This window comes from Staurois parvus, unplaced genomic scaffold, assembly GCF_062004578.1.
Source record: "Staurois parvus isolate SC_StPar_1 unplaced genomic scaffold, SC_StPar_1.0 ptg000004l, whole genome shotgun sequence".
In the NCBI taxonomy this organism is placed as follows: domain Eukaryota; kingdom Metazoa; phylum Chordata; class Amphibia; order Anura; family Ranidae; genus Staurois; species Staurois parvus.
Genome location: NW_028317800.1, coordinates 7,957,644 through 7,974,083, shown reverse-complemented (window position 1 = coordinate 7,974,083; position 16,440 = coordinate 7,957,644). Strand labels below are relative to the sequence as shown.

Genomic DNA, 16,440 nt, shown 5'->3' with positions numbered 1-16,440 from the left:
GTATCCGAAGTGCCTGCCTCAGTGTCCGTCCCCTCAATGTCTGCTCATTTCAGAAGCAGCACATACAGGGATGGGCTGAGCCTCTCATGGGGCCCTGCAGTGACCCTGGGTACTCGGGCAGTGCGCGAATGGTCAGTCCACCCCTGGTGGAGGTAGGTCTTATTTTCGGGGGGAGTGCTTATATCAGCAGTACGTTAAGTACCGCTAGGTCTTACTTTCGGGGAAACACTGTAGATGCAGCTTAATCTCTTCCACAGAGCAGCTCACTATGTTGCTAGAAGGTCAGTGTGGTTTTGATGCTGCTGGCACCCAAATAATTCACATCAGTCCTCTTAACCAGGTTAAGGCTGGAGAATGCACCTAGGTGTTCAAACCTGTCTTACTGTCCTAAGGTTTCATTCACATCTGAGCAGAGTGATTTTCAGGTGTTGAGAGTTTGTAAGAACATACAAAAGTTTTAGAAGCATTTTACAAGTGTATTTAAGCTTCAGGTATTTTTATTTTAGCCAATAGCAAGCGTTAGGGGGAGGAGATTAGGGGGAGGAGATTAGGGGGTAAAGAGGTGCGGTTTGGCTTGTAAAACACTCATATTATGTGCTTTTCAGGCGTTCCCATAGAAGTCTATGGGTCAAAAAACACTGCCTAAAAGAAGCTCATGTACTTTTCTAAGTGACAGGTGTTCTGCTACAGGTGACCACATTCAGATGTGAACAAGGGCAGAAAATCGCTCAGGTGTGAACGGGGTCTTTGAGGGCGGAGCGGGTGTACTTTGTGTTGACAGGTTCCCACCCCCACTTCTCACTTGCAGGACAGATATGACAAGGGTGCCTGTCACTAGGAGAGCAGCAGCAAAGCCCACCAGGTGTTTAAGCCAAACAAGTAAAGATTTCTTTTGTTACTGTGTTTCCCCAAAAATAAGACAGTGTCATATTAATTTTTGCTCCCAAAGATGCGCTAGGTCTTATTTTCAGGGGATGTCATTTTTCCATGAAACCCCTTTAGATCCTCCTGTGTCATTTTGATTAACCCCTTTAGATCCTCCTGTGTCATTTTGATTGCCCCCTCTGATCCTCCTGTGTCATTTTGATTGCCCCCTCTGATCCTCCTGTGTCATTTTGATTGCCCCCTCTGATCCTCCTGTGTCATTTTGATTGCCCCCTCTGATCCTCCTGTGTCATTTTGATTGCCCCCTCTGATCCTCCTGTGTCATTTTGATTGCCCCCTCTGATCCTCCTGTGCCATTTTGATTGCCCCATCTGATCCTCCTGTGCCATTTTGATTGCCCCATCTGATCCTCCTGTGCCATTTTGATTGCCCCCTCTGATCCTCCTGTGCCATTTTGATTGCCCCCTCTGATCCTCCTGTGCCATTTTGATTGCCCCCTCTGATCCTCCTGTGCCATTTTGATTGCCCCCTCTGATCCTCCTGTGTCATTTTGATTGCCCCCTCTGATCCTCCTGTGTCATTTTGATTGCCCCCTCTGATCCTCCTGTGTCATTTTGATTGCCCCCTCTGATCCTCCTGTGTCATTTTAAGCGATACCCCTCCCCCCACCCCTGTACCACTGAACACCTTAACCAGACATCCCCCCCACCCCTTTATCAGACATTTTCCCCCTGGGGCCTGCCTGGGGACTGTCACTGGGCTGGCTGGGGCTTGGACCTGGGCTGGAGCAGGGTCTGCCACTGACTGAGAACCTTCAGTCATCATGAGGGCGGTGTCACCAGAGACAGACCAGCATTCACCACCTTCGCCGCGTCCAGTCCGCTCTGATCCTCCTGTTCTCCTACACGCATCTCTCTCCCGCTCACTCCGACCTCCACACAGCAGTGACGTCACTGGTTGCTAGACGCCAGTCAGGGCGGCCCTAGCAACCAGTTTACGGTAAATTAATTTTCATTCCGAGACAGAGCCTAGGGGGGCCTTATTTTCGGGGGGATGCCTTATATTTCACCCAGAAGGAAACCTGTAAGTAGGTCTTATTTTCGGAGGATGTCTTATTTTCGGGGAAACACCGTAGTAGCAGGCTGAACAAGAGAAGTCCATACATTTGCCCATCAATCCAAAACCAAATAGAAAGACAACTCTCCTGCTGCCAGCTATTGTATTGTGACAGCTGGCGCCCATGGCTGTCAGTATGAATACTGTTCTGACATTTCCGACTGACTCCATTAACTCCTCAGTCAGTTTCAGGAGCTGGGTGGTGCCAGCAGGGCCACCCACGGGGGATCAGCTGTAAATTGAGTAGTGTATGGTCAGTCGTACTCTCCTACGCACATGGAAACCCGCTTTTCATTTGCGCTTCTTGTTCCCAACTACACTAGAGGACCTGACATCTCTATACCGTTTTATGGGTAGTTCAGGAAGTATATCAAAGAACCAGCAAACACAAATGCTCCAGCCCTTGGGGATGGACTCTATGCAGGCTACAACCACATCAAGAATGTCCTGGAACATGCACACCTTGCTGCCCTCAATAGCCCGGGGAAATCCAAATGTACTGAATAATGAAAGAACAAACAGAGGGCGCACGGGCCTAGTGCATTATCATAAAAAATGTTTAATAAATAAAAAGTAGGTGTTGTACTCAAACAGTAAAGTCAAAAGTCACGTCATAAAGGAACAGCTTGGTCAACACTGCACTAAGCGACTGTCCGCAATAAGGAGTGTAGACATCCAATATTCTGACGTGTTTCAAGGACTTGCCTCTTCCTCAGAGCCACTAGTATATCAGTTTGAATCTTTAGAAAACACTAAATATACAGTACAAACTAACGCATAATAAAGGCTTACATAAAACGGACAACACTGTTGTAAATAATGCTTAGGGACATAAAATTCCACTTGTGCCACATAAATGTAATAACTCCTCAAATTAAGAGTCAATAGCAAAGTTAGGCACTGAAAAACAAGGTTTGCTGGTATAACAGATTTTGCCTTACAATTGATTAAACAAATGAGCTTAAAAAACAGGGTGTTACATGCAATACCATACCCAAACTTCTAAATTCACCAACGCAATGCTCTTGGCCTCCCTGGACCTGAAAACAGTATGTACTAACTGTGTTCCAGCTTGATTTTTCACATGCATACCTGTTTTGTAAGCCTGGCAAATTCATGACTCATTCAAGTACAGTACATGCCATTTCGGTAGCAATTAAACAATTTAATGCTGTATATTACACTATGCATAAGTAGCATAGGTCTACTGAAGCCCTGCTGAATATTCCCCCCCCCCCCAATCCCCTTTAAGCTCAAAAAAAATCCTGGTAGTAGCACTTAGCATTTTTTTTCTGCCGGAAAAAACGCTCCCAAACACCCTACAAAACAATTTTTTTTCTGCTCCTAAACGCTGAAGCGTGAAAAAAAAAATGCTACTAGCCTGAAATGGTGTGCATGGACACAGGATAATACTATTTAGTTTCTAGGAGCAAAAAAAAAAAAAAATGCTAGTGTGTATGGAGCCTCAAGAACAGATGATATACTTTTAAGAGAATGCTGCTGCTTATGCACCAAGACCTACCTAACTTGCCCCCCAATTTCGGTTCTGATGATACAGACTTGAGCGTATGCTGTTTAAGTGATATTAAAGCTTTTTTTAATTATTATTAAACAAATGATTTTGCATAGATAAGCCCCAATCTAACTCTTCTCGGGTCCCCTGCCGCCCACTGTGTTCCTCCCCCCTGCAGAGTGCCCTCATAGCAAGCCGCTATGGGGGCACTAGGACGTGCTCATTCCTGAGTAGACTATGTGGTCATTTACAGAGCGCGGCTTGGCCACGCCACCCCCTTGCTGCCTCCTCGCTGCCTGTGATTGACAACAGCAGGGGCCAATGGCTCCCGCTGCTGCCTCTGTTCATATCACTGGATAGAGATTAGGCTCATGTATGTATAAGGGGGAGGGCAGCACACTAAAAGGTTTATTAACCTTAATGCGGAGAATGCAATAAAGTAGAACTTCAAGTGGGGAAGTACTGCTCTTCTTCCTTCCCACTCGGATATATTTGGCACATTTTTTGAGGGGCAGAGTAGGTACCTGATTTTGACATGTACCTGCTCCCACTTCTGCTCTGATTGCCTAGGAAATCCAGGAAGAAGTTCCTGCCCCCCCATCCTTCTAAAACCAAACAAAGTGCAGCACAGCTCACGCATGCACAGCCGGTTGCGACTATCCCGGCGCTGTGGACCAAAGACCGGTGAAAAAACCAACCCTGGTGAGGACGGTGCTGGATCCTGGGACAGGCGAGTGTCTGTATTAAAAAAAAAGTCAACAGCTACAGTGAAGAACTGCTTTAGAACCACTTTAAAATGAGGACTTTGGCAGCAGTTAAAACCCACAGGTACTAATCCTTCCCCATTCTATCCAGACAAAAAAGTTTTTGCTGGAGGCCCATAAGGGAAGATGCAGGTCATTGTGATGCTGTTGCTGCCCCCCACCAGCTCCTAGCAGCTGTTGGCTCAGTTCTCGGGTCTGTTGCGAGCATAGAGCAGTGACCGTCAATCAACACTCTCTGCTCTGCCCCTCCAGCCAATTGTAGAAGTGACTGGATCAGGCTCTCAGGAGCGGATCACGTGGCTGAGCCAGCTGCCGGTCAGGCATCTGGGTGAATCCCGATCCCTCCAGAGCATGGAGTGGCTCTGTGACATCAGCAGACAGGTGACTTTGTCCTGCTGTTGGCTGATTCTGAGTCACAGGAGAACACATGTAATGAAGGTACTACAGTCTCTGGAAGGCAGAAGTACCGAGCGCGCGCCCCTAAGTACAGCACAAACAGCAAGTTGCTCAAGCAGCATCCAGATGAATCCGCACTGACTGGGGATGCAGAAATTCACTATAGTAGTCTGTTACATACAGATATGAAATACTTTGTCAAAATCTATGAGAGGCTTATAGCTACTGCAACCGAATGGTACACCAAGCGGTACTTCCAGGCATTTATCCCGGGGCACTCACTACACAATTACTGCTCAATGCACTGTATAGTGCTGAACAAAAACAACGAAGAAAAAAGAAAAAAAAAGTCCTTGAGAAGCTTATAGTATGGAATCTGACTAGATATTTACCAGTTACAAGTTCACTAGAGCAAAGAAAGTTTGAAGATAAGACAGGAGAGTTCAACAGAGTTGAGTCTCACCTGTATAAGCGGGTGGGTGAACAAGGATCACATGAGACTCAACTCAGTTGAACTTTACACTTCTGTAACAAATATTACATGACAAGTCAGATTCCATGTTAGAAGCACCTAAAGAGGCAAATATGTTTTTTGATTTCCTATACAAATGACCACCAAAAAATGCAGCACCTTTCATAAGTAAATCACGCACAAATAAGCCAAACCTCACTTGATATTTTTTTTTATACAGTTGAAGCTCCCTAAAACACATTTCAGGAAACAAACATGAAAAAACATATCAAAGAATGTATATCAAACCAACAAGGTCTCTCTTAAAATAAAGAAAAAAATGGCAGTTTGATACACAGAGATTGAGCAAACTAAGGCCTCATGCACACAGGACATTTTAAAAATGCAGCTCCTCTTGGCAGCAGCCTTTTGACTTTTACAAGCGTGTAGGCGTGCTTACAGGAGTCAAGTACTTGGGTGTTAATTCATTTCGTTGTCCAGAAAAATACTTTGGCCACTGAAATGAATGGTCAAGAACTAAAAACGCACCTAGTGTTAACAAGCGTATACACGCATCAAGAGTTTTTTCTGCCAAAACGCTGCTGCCCCTAGGTTTTTTTTCCTGTTGGTAAACACTTCTACTAAAAGCCTCTAAAAGTCTGTGTGCATGGACACATAGGATAACATGGAGGGCAGCTTGAAAGCAAGGGGGGTGGGGACCTCTAAAAAGTGGCAGGGAAAGGGGGAGGGGGGTGGGATTGAAACCACTAATTTTTTTGCGCCATATGTGTGCCGTTGGAGATTTAGCTTTACTTCCTGTCCCACAGCCAAACAGAAAGTGAGAGAAAATCCCTACAAATTAAAAAGGAATTCCTCGGGGACCACTAGGTCGCCAGAATTATGCAGGCCATACATGATTCGAATTCTAAACGATTTTCGTTTGAAAATCGGACCTAAGAATAATCGGCTGATTTTCGCTTTGTTAGTAGGGCAATGGCATTGGCAAATTTTCGTGGCTCCTCCCCATTTTGTTTATCGGGCATGCTGAAAAATTCATGAAATACGACAGATTTTCAAAATCATTGGTGGCACCATCGAATTACAGAACAAAGTTTTGATTTTCGGATAAAAAAAATAGTTCAGAAATCAAACTATGTATGGCCTGCATTAGTGTCTCTCCATTTCTCATTGGAATATTTACCCTCTATTACTTTTCTAGGGACAACCCAAAATGTGATTTTTTACTTTCACTTGAAAGGATACTGGTAAACAGGACAGAGGGTGAATCTCCTTAACCGAGGAACACACTGAAATAAAAACTGACAGGGATTCTAAACCATCTCCATTCTACCTAAAACTAGAAAAAACAGGTTTGCCTTTAGTTATACTTTAATTCCATGCAATAAAGTAATAAATGTTAAGGTAGCAGTCTGCCTCAACCCCCCCACCCTTTATACTTCCCTAAGCCCCTACTCAGTCCAGTGCTGTGCCCATCTGCAGCAGATCTCTCTGATCTCACAGGCTTTGCTGAGACAGCAGGAGCCATTGGCTCCCCGCTTCTGTCAAATACTGTGATGAGGAAGCGAGGGCAGGCAGCGAGGCTCATGAGCCCACAGGTCGTACTTCATAGGAAGGGGCTTCCTATGGGTACCACCAAAAAGGAGAAGCCAGGAACACCAGCAGGGGACCTGAGAAGAGGAGGTTCAGGTTCTCTCTGTGCAAAACCATTGCACAGAGCAGGTAAATGACAGTTTTGTTTTGTTTTTTTTTAATTATTATAAAATACACAAACCAAAATTTACAGATCCCTGCATCAAAACAAGTGATACTGATACAAGGATCTCACCCGTACTACTGTATTCTGACAGCAGGGAACCCCCCCCGACAACTTTTGGTACGTACATACCCAGCTTTAGTGATAAAACCCAAGAGATCCATTTGCCTAAGCGCTAGCATGTATACAAATCCTTTAACAAGGCTTCACGCCTTTAACAAGGTTTACGGTCCAGTTATTTACCAGAGTCACAAGCAGCCATGAACAGTGATCATTACACAAAGTTCAAAAGCAATTTGCTTCAGGTATGCAGGGCATGCAACCTCCACCCATGTGACAGTACTGTGGGGCTAGCAGCCAATCACTAGGCACATACCTTAGTGTCCAACAACAAGAGAAAGGAGCATCGGCAAGGAGACTATCAGGGGGTTGTGGGAAGGGGGGGCCCCTTCACAAAGACAGGCCTAAACAGGGTGACTGTACCAGTAGCAACACAGGGAACATGCAGACTTAGTTTAGTGTAACTAAAGGCAGTAAGGCCTCATTTACACTAGTGGTTGGGGAGAAACAAAACCATGTGGTTGAGCCATGATTTTACCACCCTCCATATCATGCTGCTTTGAATTGCCCAGCAAAAGAGATCCCTGCTGAATGGGGGTGATACGGTAGTGGGCGGCTCAAGCGGTTAACATAGTGCCTGCTCACCGCCTGTTGGAATGCTTGAAAAGGAATCCGAAACTGAATCACATGAGAGCAATGCTAGCGTAAACTAGCTCTAATCCTCTGTCCCAGCAGCCAAATCCCTGCAAGGTCCCTTTGGCACCTTCCCCCTGGCTTCTTCTGGGTGCTGGTCACACATGCAGTGTGTGCCAGAATGTATAGTGTACATTCTACATGCCATAGCAAACAGGCAAGTACATTTATTTTATTGTAAAAGACATTGCATGACTTCTGTAATAAACGTTTCTGCCTGTTCACTTTTTTTTTTATTTTCCCAACTCCCAAGTATAACATACTGCAGCCAGCGTTACAAGTTATTTTTGTTGCTCATCTGATCTTGATTTCATCATTACTGTAATGTATATTTAAATTTCTTTCCACAGTATTTTGGGTGCCATCGTGATTGCCCACTCACTTAGAATCTGCGTCTGGCTTGTCCCCTTGGGTTCTCACAGAGTCATACTTCCACAGCTCCCGGGTGAGCCCCCTCTGGCAATCGCCACTTACAAATCAGCTAAAAAATGCATATGCCAGTATTTCCAAGTATAAGGATCCCTCCCATGACCCTTCAGATTGGAACTACTGTATATTACAAGATACCACTGGGTTGTTATATACTTGATGTTTTACCTTGCAGATATTATACATGCAATTTTAATGTAATTATGTATTGACATCAGGATTGTTTATCCAAATTATGTATGAAATGAATATGGATTACAAATCAGCTTATTTTATTCTTTTTTTGTAAGCAATAAGAAGTTTACTTCGTACAAATGAATGTTGGAAACTAGTTATTCGTTGGTCTTGCGCCTCATTTAAAGTCCCAGGACAAATAAATTGGCTGTATGGCTATATTAAGGGATGGAAGCACATCACTTGGTGCATCAGGTCACATCCTATTTTTTTGGTGTGGAAGCGTAGGTATTTCTCATCAGGTCCACTCACTGACAGCAGGTGGGTCCTATGGACAATAGCATCCCGTCTACAGACTATGCATCTGCCTATGGCCTCCTGTCAATCAAAGGGGGGCAGACCTGATTGGAAACCAGTGTCGCTGAAAACCAAATAGGCCCTTCCAACCCAGCTCTAAAACTCCTCAGCTGCTGTGCGAAATCTGCAGTAGAACAGGATGCATTTTTATTTTGACACTTTAATCAAAAAGTAAAACATTGTGATGTCTTGCAACAGTGAATTGGTCCCTTAGGGGATACCTGAAATATACCAGAGGCTGTACACAGCTGAGGTCAGGCCAGCACCAACCGGTTTTTAAGAGTTGCCACACCACAGAACACAATATAAAGGCAATAATTTACGGTTATAAAGTGGTACATGTAAAAGTATCTATAGCCAAAACTATTAGTTTTGGATAGAGTGGAGAGGGTCACAATAGTACTCCTAGGAACAGTGTCTAGATTTAATTTTTGTTCAGTTTTGTTATAGAATTGGAAAGGGTTTGGATACATTCATCACATTTCAAGTGATTTAAAATCTAAAACAGGAAGAGATGGCATAATAAAAAAATAAAAAAAAATAAAAAAAATACATGCAAATTCAAAGCCCAAGTCATTGTTACTTATGCTTCAGTGGGTCCCTAAAAATGACTTTAGGAATTACATTTTAACATATCGGCCAAAAATAGCGCTACCGGCATTTTGGCGATAAGAAAAATGTAGCCGATACAGGGGACTGTGTGTACTGCAGACGGGAAGGGAGGCGGCGAAAGGCAGGAGAGGAGCAGTGTATACAGTGATGGGCTGTCAGTGTCGGTTTTTAAATGTAATTACTGGCTTTTTTCCCCTTCACTATAGCTCAGCTAATCAGTTGTCACTTACCCCCCCTCCCCCAGCTAAAAGACAGTTTCCTTTTAGTTTATTTCCCTAGTTAAAACAATGTTTCCTTTTAGTCTCTTTCCGGAGATAAAAAGAAACAGTTTCCTTTAGCTCCTGGGAAAGTGACAGCCAATTCTGTGAGCTATAGTGAAGAAAAAAAAAGCCGGCAATTACATTTAAAAATCAGCACTGACGTATAGTGACAGCCAGGGAGTGAGCCTCTGTATACACTGCTCCTTTCCTGCCCCCTCCACTGCCCCTCTCCCCACCCCCTCCCCCCTACAAAGAGGACTTGTCATTCATATGCTATCACATATTGGTCCCCTATGTGATAGCAATTAAATCATAAGTTAAAAAAAAAAAAACAATATACACGAAAGTAGAGAAAAAAAAAAAATTAAAAAAAAAATTGAAGACTCCCCACATACGTTTCGGTTTAGTTTTCGGCCACATGCATCCTGAATTTCGATATCATATTATACAAGATTTATAATCTGTTTCGGCACCAGAATTCTCATTTCGGGGCACCACTAGTCATTTTCAATATTTTTAAATCTGTAGCGTCCATTAAAATGCCCCTGATATTGCCATGAACAGGGCAACAATGCTCTGTCCCTGCCTCAAATATCATATTCAATATAAATACAAATATATTATTTCAGATGGAGACTAAGTGGCTGTTTTAGTACACATACAGCTATAGGCTGTTGTCACCATGAGGAAAACCACCTCAAGAAATGCCATGTAGCTGCTGGAGTATATGCATGTAGATTGTAACTGGCAGCAAAGAGGCTGCAGGGGATCAGCAACACCAAGATACTACAAAGGTTAAAGCCATAAATATAAATTTTAAAGTTTGATACAATGTGCTTTAGAAAACCGAGTTAGCATTCGGCTTTAACCACTTAAATAATTTTCTAACACAAAATGCTTATTTTAACACCCAAAATTCTGAGAGCAGAGCCCTGGAGAATAAAATAGTGGTTGTTGCAATATTTTACATCACTCGATATTTGTGCAGCTGTTTATCAAATGCAAATTTTCAGGAAAAAAAAAACACACTTACAATAAATCAAATATATATCCTCATACCATAACCCTTTATTAAACATTTCCCCCCAGTATTCAGTATAAGATACATATATAACTTTTAAAGTGGTAGTAAAGGCACTGTTACCTACAGGTAAGCATATATAAAGTTTACCTGCAGATAAAATTAATTTCTCCTAAACATGCACAGTTTAGAAGGTATTTTGTTTTTTTTACACAGACGGCAAAAGCGCACTGAAAGAATGGCATACCTGCGCCGTTCCTTCAGAGCACTGCCGTGTCCAGAGACCCGTGCGCTTGCAGGGGAGTGACATCACTGCTGCTCAGCCAGTCAGATGGCCAAAGCTCACGAACCCGGAAAACAGATGGGGTGAAGATGGAGCCTCTACATCAGTGAGAGCACCGCTGGAGGGCTTTGTTTTAAGGCACGTTTTACATAATGTGCCGGTATGCGATGCATACCGGCACATTATACCTTTTTTTTTTTTCTACGGCTTTAAAGCATAAAAACTGTAGTCCAATATGAGTCCCATACACCAACCAATCTTCCCGCAATCCTCAATCGATATATCAATTTGTGTCTGAACAGCAATACGAATTCCTTCAGCGTGAATAAACACCACCGTGCCATTCACCACACCTCATGGGTATCTCCTCACCTTATATCATGGACCCCACTGCAAAAGGAGGATCACTTGTGCTTCTCTTTTATACTTAAAAAAAAAAATACAAAATGTTAAAACAATTAACACTTAAAAAAAATTCCTCCTCTGCCCTCCAAAGCAACAAATCAAACAGATCGATCTGATTTACTGCTTCACAAGCTGGTAAGGGCCAATGAACAAAGACCTGAAACTGGGAGTGACAAAATCTTTGTTGCTTGAAAGATGAAAGTGTTGGCTCTAGATAAAATAATAATAATAATAATAATAATAATAATAATAATGTGTCAGTGTAAAGCCATGGCCAGCAGCCAATTACAGATTGTTAGACATTGCTGCTGTATCCACACAGTAATTGCACATGTACAGGGAATGAGGAGCCCTCAGCTGTCCCTGTTCCAAGTGTACAGCCATGGCATCTGAAAGCCTAACAATTAGTTGGCACAACTCTGTGCCAACACCTGTGACTTCAGGGCAAGAAAACACGCCAAATCCTTGGGGTGTATGCTTGAACAAGTCCATGTGCATGATCCCTAAAAAATCTGAGGAATATTAGTCTAAATTTATCGCATAGACAATAGTCAACATGACACTATTTATAGGTGAAATCCCGGGCATGGAATGTACATGCAGTAACGCCAAAGACGATCATCTCACAGTAATGCCAGGAATGCCAACAACCTGACCCAATTCCTTTATAAGGAGTGATAAGCTGGAGTCAGTGTCTGGCTGGACAGAAAGCATCGCTGTACAGCCTGGAGTAACAGCACAGCAAAAGGGCTCATTTACAAGGTACTCATCCCTGTGCAGTGTGAAGAGAACTTCATTTTATTTGTACCAGCAATGAGCTGCGTGCAGGCAGCCTATATAAGTGAAGACGCACTTCACATGTATGGACTCATCCGCATGGCTGAGACTGACAGATATGCAGAGAACAGGTGCATGGCCTGGAGGCTGTGTCATGGTCTGCTCACCCATCCCTGCCAAAAAATACACTCCAGATCCGTTCTGGATGCGTTTCTGCATGCGCATTTTATGTGTTCCGGTGCATTTTTGGCAAGTTTGCAGATTGTTTTATCCGTTTTTTTCCACTTTACTGAGGTCCGACGCATTTTTGATGCATTCCAGTGTGTTTTATGCCTTTTGATCACGCTCCAGTACAGGCCAGTACAGAAAAAATGCAGCATTTTCTACAATTTTTTTTCTGAAACTGACAGCATTGGTGTGAACTATGCCATTGGAAACCATATAACCTACTTTCCATGCGTTTTTGATGCAGAGAAAAAAAAAAACGCACACTGGACTGTACCTGCTGTGAACCGGCCCTTATATAGAGTTCTGTATACTGCTCAGTGTTGTACAACAAAAAAAATAAAAAACGAGCTTCATTCTGTACATAGCTAAACACCTGTATGAATGGGCCCTGACTGAAAATATTGCTTTACAAACTGCAATCACAATCCAGTATAACAGAAAAAATGAAAAAACTGTACAACTTGGGGGAGTCGCAGTCCAATATTTTAACAACTTTTCATCCGCAACACGTTTGCAGCAGCCTGAGAGCGCAATCACGCAAACTGAAAAGAGCTGTCCTTGAGAACTCCCTTTCCGGGTTACCGATTTGGAGACAGAGGGGCGGGCTCCCGATCACACGACCACTGTGAAAGCCAATCACAGCATTCACGGTAGATAAGCTGCACCTATTTGTGGGCATTAAAGCTCACTTCAAGTGGAACTGAACTTAACCGAAAAGCTGTGAGCAGACAGCGCTTTATTGCAGAAGAGACATGCAAGGTTTCTTCTACAAAAAGAACACTTACCTTGTCTGCAGTCTTCTGTTGACTACACATTGAGCTACAAATGTGCACCTAAGCATTCATTCTCGTGCACTCCCACTGGGCCAGAGTGACTGACTACTGTGCGCATGCGTAGGATGACATTTCATCAGCCAATCAAGGCGCTGACAACCCAGAAGTAGATGGAGAGAATATGACTACAACCAATGAGGGATGTAACCACTGTATCCCTGAAAGGTGAAGGGGAGTATTTCTGAGAACCTAGTTCTGCTACAAAAGACCACCAGGAGGCTGTGTGCAGGGACTGATAGAAAACATTGCTGCACAACCCGGAGTCACAGGGGAGGATTAAATCCGGCAATAAGCATTGTGTGTCTAAATCTACCTATTCCTCCAAACGTTCAGATTGCACATCAGAGGTGACTGATAGACCGTGAGGAGTCTTGACTAAAATGCCATTTTATTTTTAGTCGTATTTTAGTCATCTGAATTGTTTTAGTTGTATTGTAGTCAACTAAATTCTGACTTCAAATTGTAATTATTTAAAGCGATAACGTTTTTTATAAACATGTCTATACTTACCTACTGTGTGCAGTGGTTTTGCACAAACAACCCGGATCCTCCTCTCCTTGGGTCCCCCACCCCGGTGCTCCTGGCCCCTCCCTCCTGATGGGTGCCCCCATAACAAACAGGTTGATATGGGGGCACCTGACCAGGCAAGCTTCCAAGACATGGCTGTGTCTCCATTCATACACAGCCGTGGCTTGGCCCCGCCCCCTCTCGATTAGCTCACTGGCTGTGATTGACAGCAGGAGACAATGGCTCCCACTGTTGCCTCAGCCAATCAGGAGTGAGTCTGCAGAGAACCAAGGCTCTCATGGACATCGCTGGCTCAGGTGTTACAGGGCTTCTACACACTCATGAAGGTAAAAAACCTTGAGCCTTTACAACCGCTTTAAAGTGTTACTAAACCCACAACAGTAAAATCACTCTGGTCTGTATATGCAGTAAAGCATGCTTGTTATATTCACTGTGGAACCTAAGGGGTTAATGCCTCAAATTGGGTAAAAATGCTGTTTGATCTTGTCTTTTTTGATCCTCCCCTTCTTCCAGTGCTCCCCCTTGTATTTCCTGATAAGATATCATGTGGAGTCACTCTGCACATGCTCAGTTTGGTGTGTATTGCTAGAGAGGTTTTTTTTTTTTTTTTTCTTGGGAGAGTGCATGCAATCAGCACTGTCCAGACAGAGGTCAGGGGTTCTGCATCCTCCTAGAGCAGAAAAACTACAAGCTGTAACCAGTGCTCAGCTGAACACTGATAGAAGTCACAAGACTGCTCTAACTAGTGAGAAAAGGTATTTAGCAGTTTATATTTACTAAAATAATTGCATTTCCATGTTGTGTGTACTGTGGGAGACCAGATATAGTGAATGCAGGGCCCTGGGTGTAGTAACACTTTCATCTTGACTTCAAAATTTTGTTTTTTTTGGTCTTTTGACCAAAAATGCCATTTATTTTTAGTCGTATTTTAGTATTAATTAATTGTTAATTTCATCAACAAAAATATTTTAGATGGAAACTAACACTGCTCTTCACCCGCTTCAACTCCATCGTGCAACTGTGTGGTGTTCATGGCGCTTCCATGTGTTGCTTTAAGTGGGCTACATCAGGTAGATTTTGCTGCAGGTACAAAGAGAAGCATCACAACTGCAGCAAGTAAATACTCCCACCTACTGCTGCTTAAGGGGGCGATTAAAAGGAGGCACAACTGCGCAATTTTAACTACTCCCCCCCCCCCCCACCACACTTCTACACTTAAACGGAATGCCTAAAACCATTCACTTTGCAAGTTTTTCCTTACAGCTTAGTGAATGAGGCGAAGCTCTGCTGACTTCCATCATCCAATCACGTGAGAGGAAAAAAACAAAAAACAAACTTTACTTAGTATGTGATTGGGTGTGCTTTGTGAGGTGAAACGTCACCTCACCTCATCCACCAAGCCCTGGAGAAAAATTCCCATTAAAAGCGAGCGGCCTGTTTGCCTTGATTAATATCACCCCACAGCACAGTAGGAGACATGGCCGAACAGAGGGGCAGGGGACCCGGCCGAGCAGAGGGGGGCAGGGGACCCCGTCCGGCCCGGCGGGAGACCTGGCTGAAGAGAGGCAGGAGCCCCCGTCCAGCACAGTACATGGCAGCCCAGCACAGTACATGGCAGCCCAGCACAGTACATGGCAGTGTATAGCAGCGAGCCCACTCCCCCGCACACAAACTTCGCCGTACAGAGGACAGGACCGGCCTAAAAGTACACAAAGCCACCGTTTCCGTCCGCCCCCACCTCTATGTATTATACTCACAAAGACGACACTCCTTTGTAGTCCTTTCTCGGGGTCCTGTTCGGCTCGTCAGGCTGCCAGGACGGTTCTGTCATGATCACCATTTCCTGAGTGTCCCGAGGACTGAACTCCTCCTGCGTATACACACTGCTGGCGCTCTCCCTCTCTCTCTTTCCTCTTGCCCTCCTCCTCTCAGGTCTCTGTACAAAGCTCAGCACCCCCGAGCGGCTCGTCCTCTTCCTTCTCTCACAGAGCAGCCGCCCTGCGTAACCCTAATTACTAAACTATGGAGAACTCGTTCTTCCAGTCGGAGCGGGAAAGCTGATTGCTGGCACTATGCACACCAGCTGATTCCACTTCATAAATCGCCCCCCTCAGGCCCGGCCATTGATTGATCAAAAGTCGGCTTTACTTTTCTCATGAGCTCGGAGAAGTTCACGGCCAGGGCTCCGTGCGCGGTGTAAATTATTCACGGCCAAAGCTGCCTCAGGCTGGTTATTAACAATGGCTCCGCTTAAATGTTTCACTAGAAGATGATTGAGGAGGGCCTTAGTTTACCTGTCCTAGTCCGAGAATAGCTGACCCCACAGACCGTTCTGGAGGCTAAGGCTAAGGCTAAGGCCCAGGCACACCATATATACCAGGCAGTCCCCAGGTTATGAACAGGATAGGTTCTGTAGGTTTGTTCTCAAAGCGGAGCTGCACCGTATCTGAGCACCACAAACCACACACACTAGTGTTCATTGTTAGGGCCTGTGCACTCCGGATGTTTTATCCATTTTACTACCGTACTACAACCAGCAAATGTCAGAGCAGATCTGCACTGATAATCAGTGCCTTGATCGTCAGTCAGTGCCGCCTATCAGTTCCCATCATTGCTGCATATCAGTGCCTCCTCATCAGTGCCTATCAGTGCCTCCTCATTAGTGCCTATAATTGCTGCCTATCAGTGCCTCCTCATTAGTGCCTATAATTGCTGCCTATCAGTGCCCATCATTGCTGCCTATCAGTGCCTCCTCATCAGTACCCATCATTGCCTCCTCATCAGTGCCTCCTCATCAGTGCCCATCATTGCTGCCTATCAGTGCCTCCTCATCAATGCCCACCAGTGCCACCTCATCAGTGCCCATCGTTGCTGCATATCA

The 16,440-nt window shown here is 44.3% G+C and overlaps 1 protein-coding gene across 1 annotated transcript in view; it reads right to left on the bottom strand.

Moving 5' to 3' along the window:
- The window catches only part of GRAMD2B (GRAM domain containing 2B), a 63,509-nt gene extending 47,961 nt beyond the window's left edge, over positions 1-15,548 (bottom strand). Inside the window, exon 1 of the mRNA XM_089675983.1 lies at positions 15,317-15,548. Coding sequence (XP_089532109.1) covers positions 15,317-15,399 — 83 coding nt within the window. The 5' untranslated portion in view covers positions 15,400-15,548. The remainder of the gene's footprint in view (positions 1-15,316) is intronic.
- Positions 15,549-16,440: the final 892 nt, after the last annotated feature.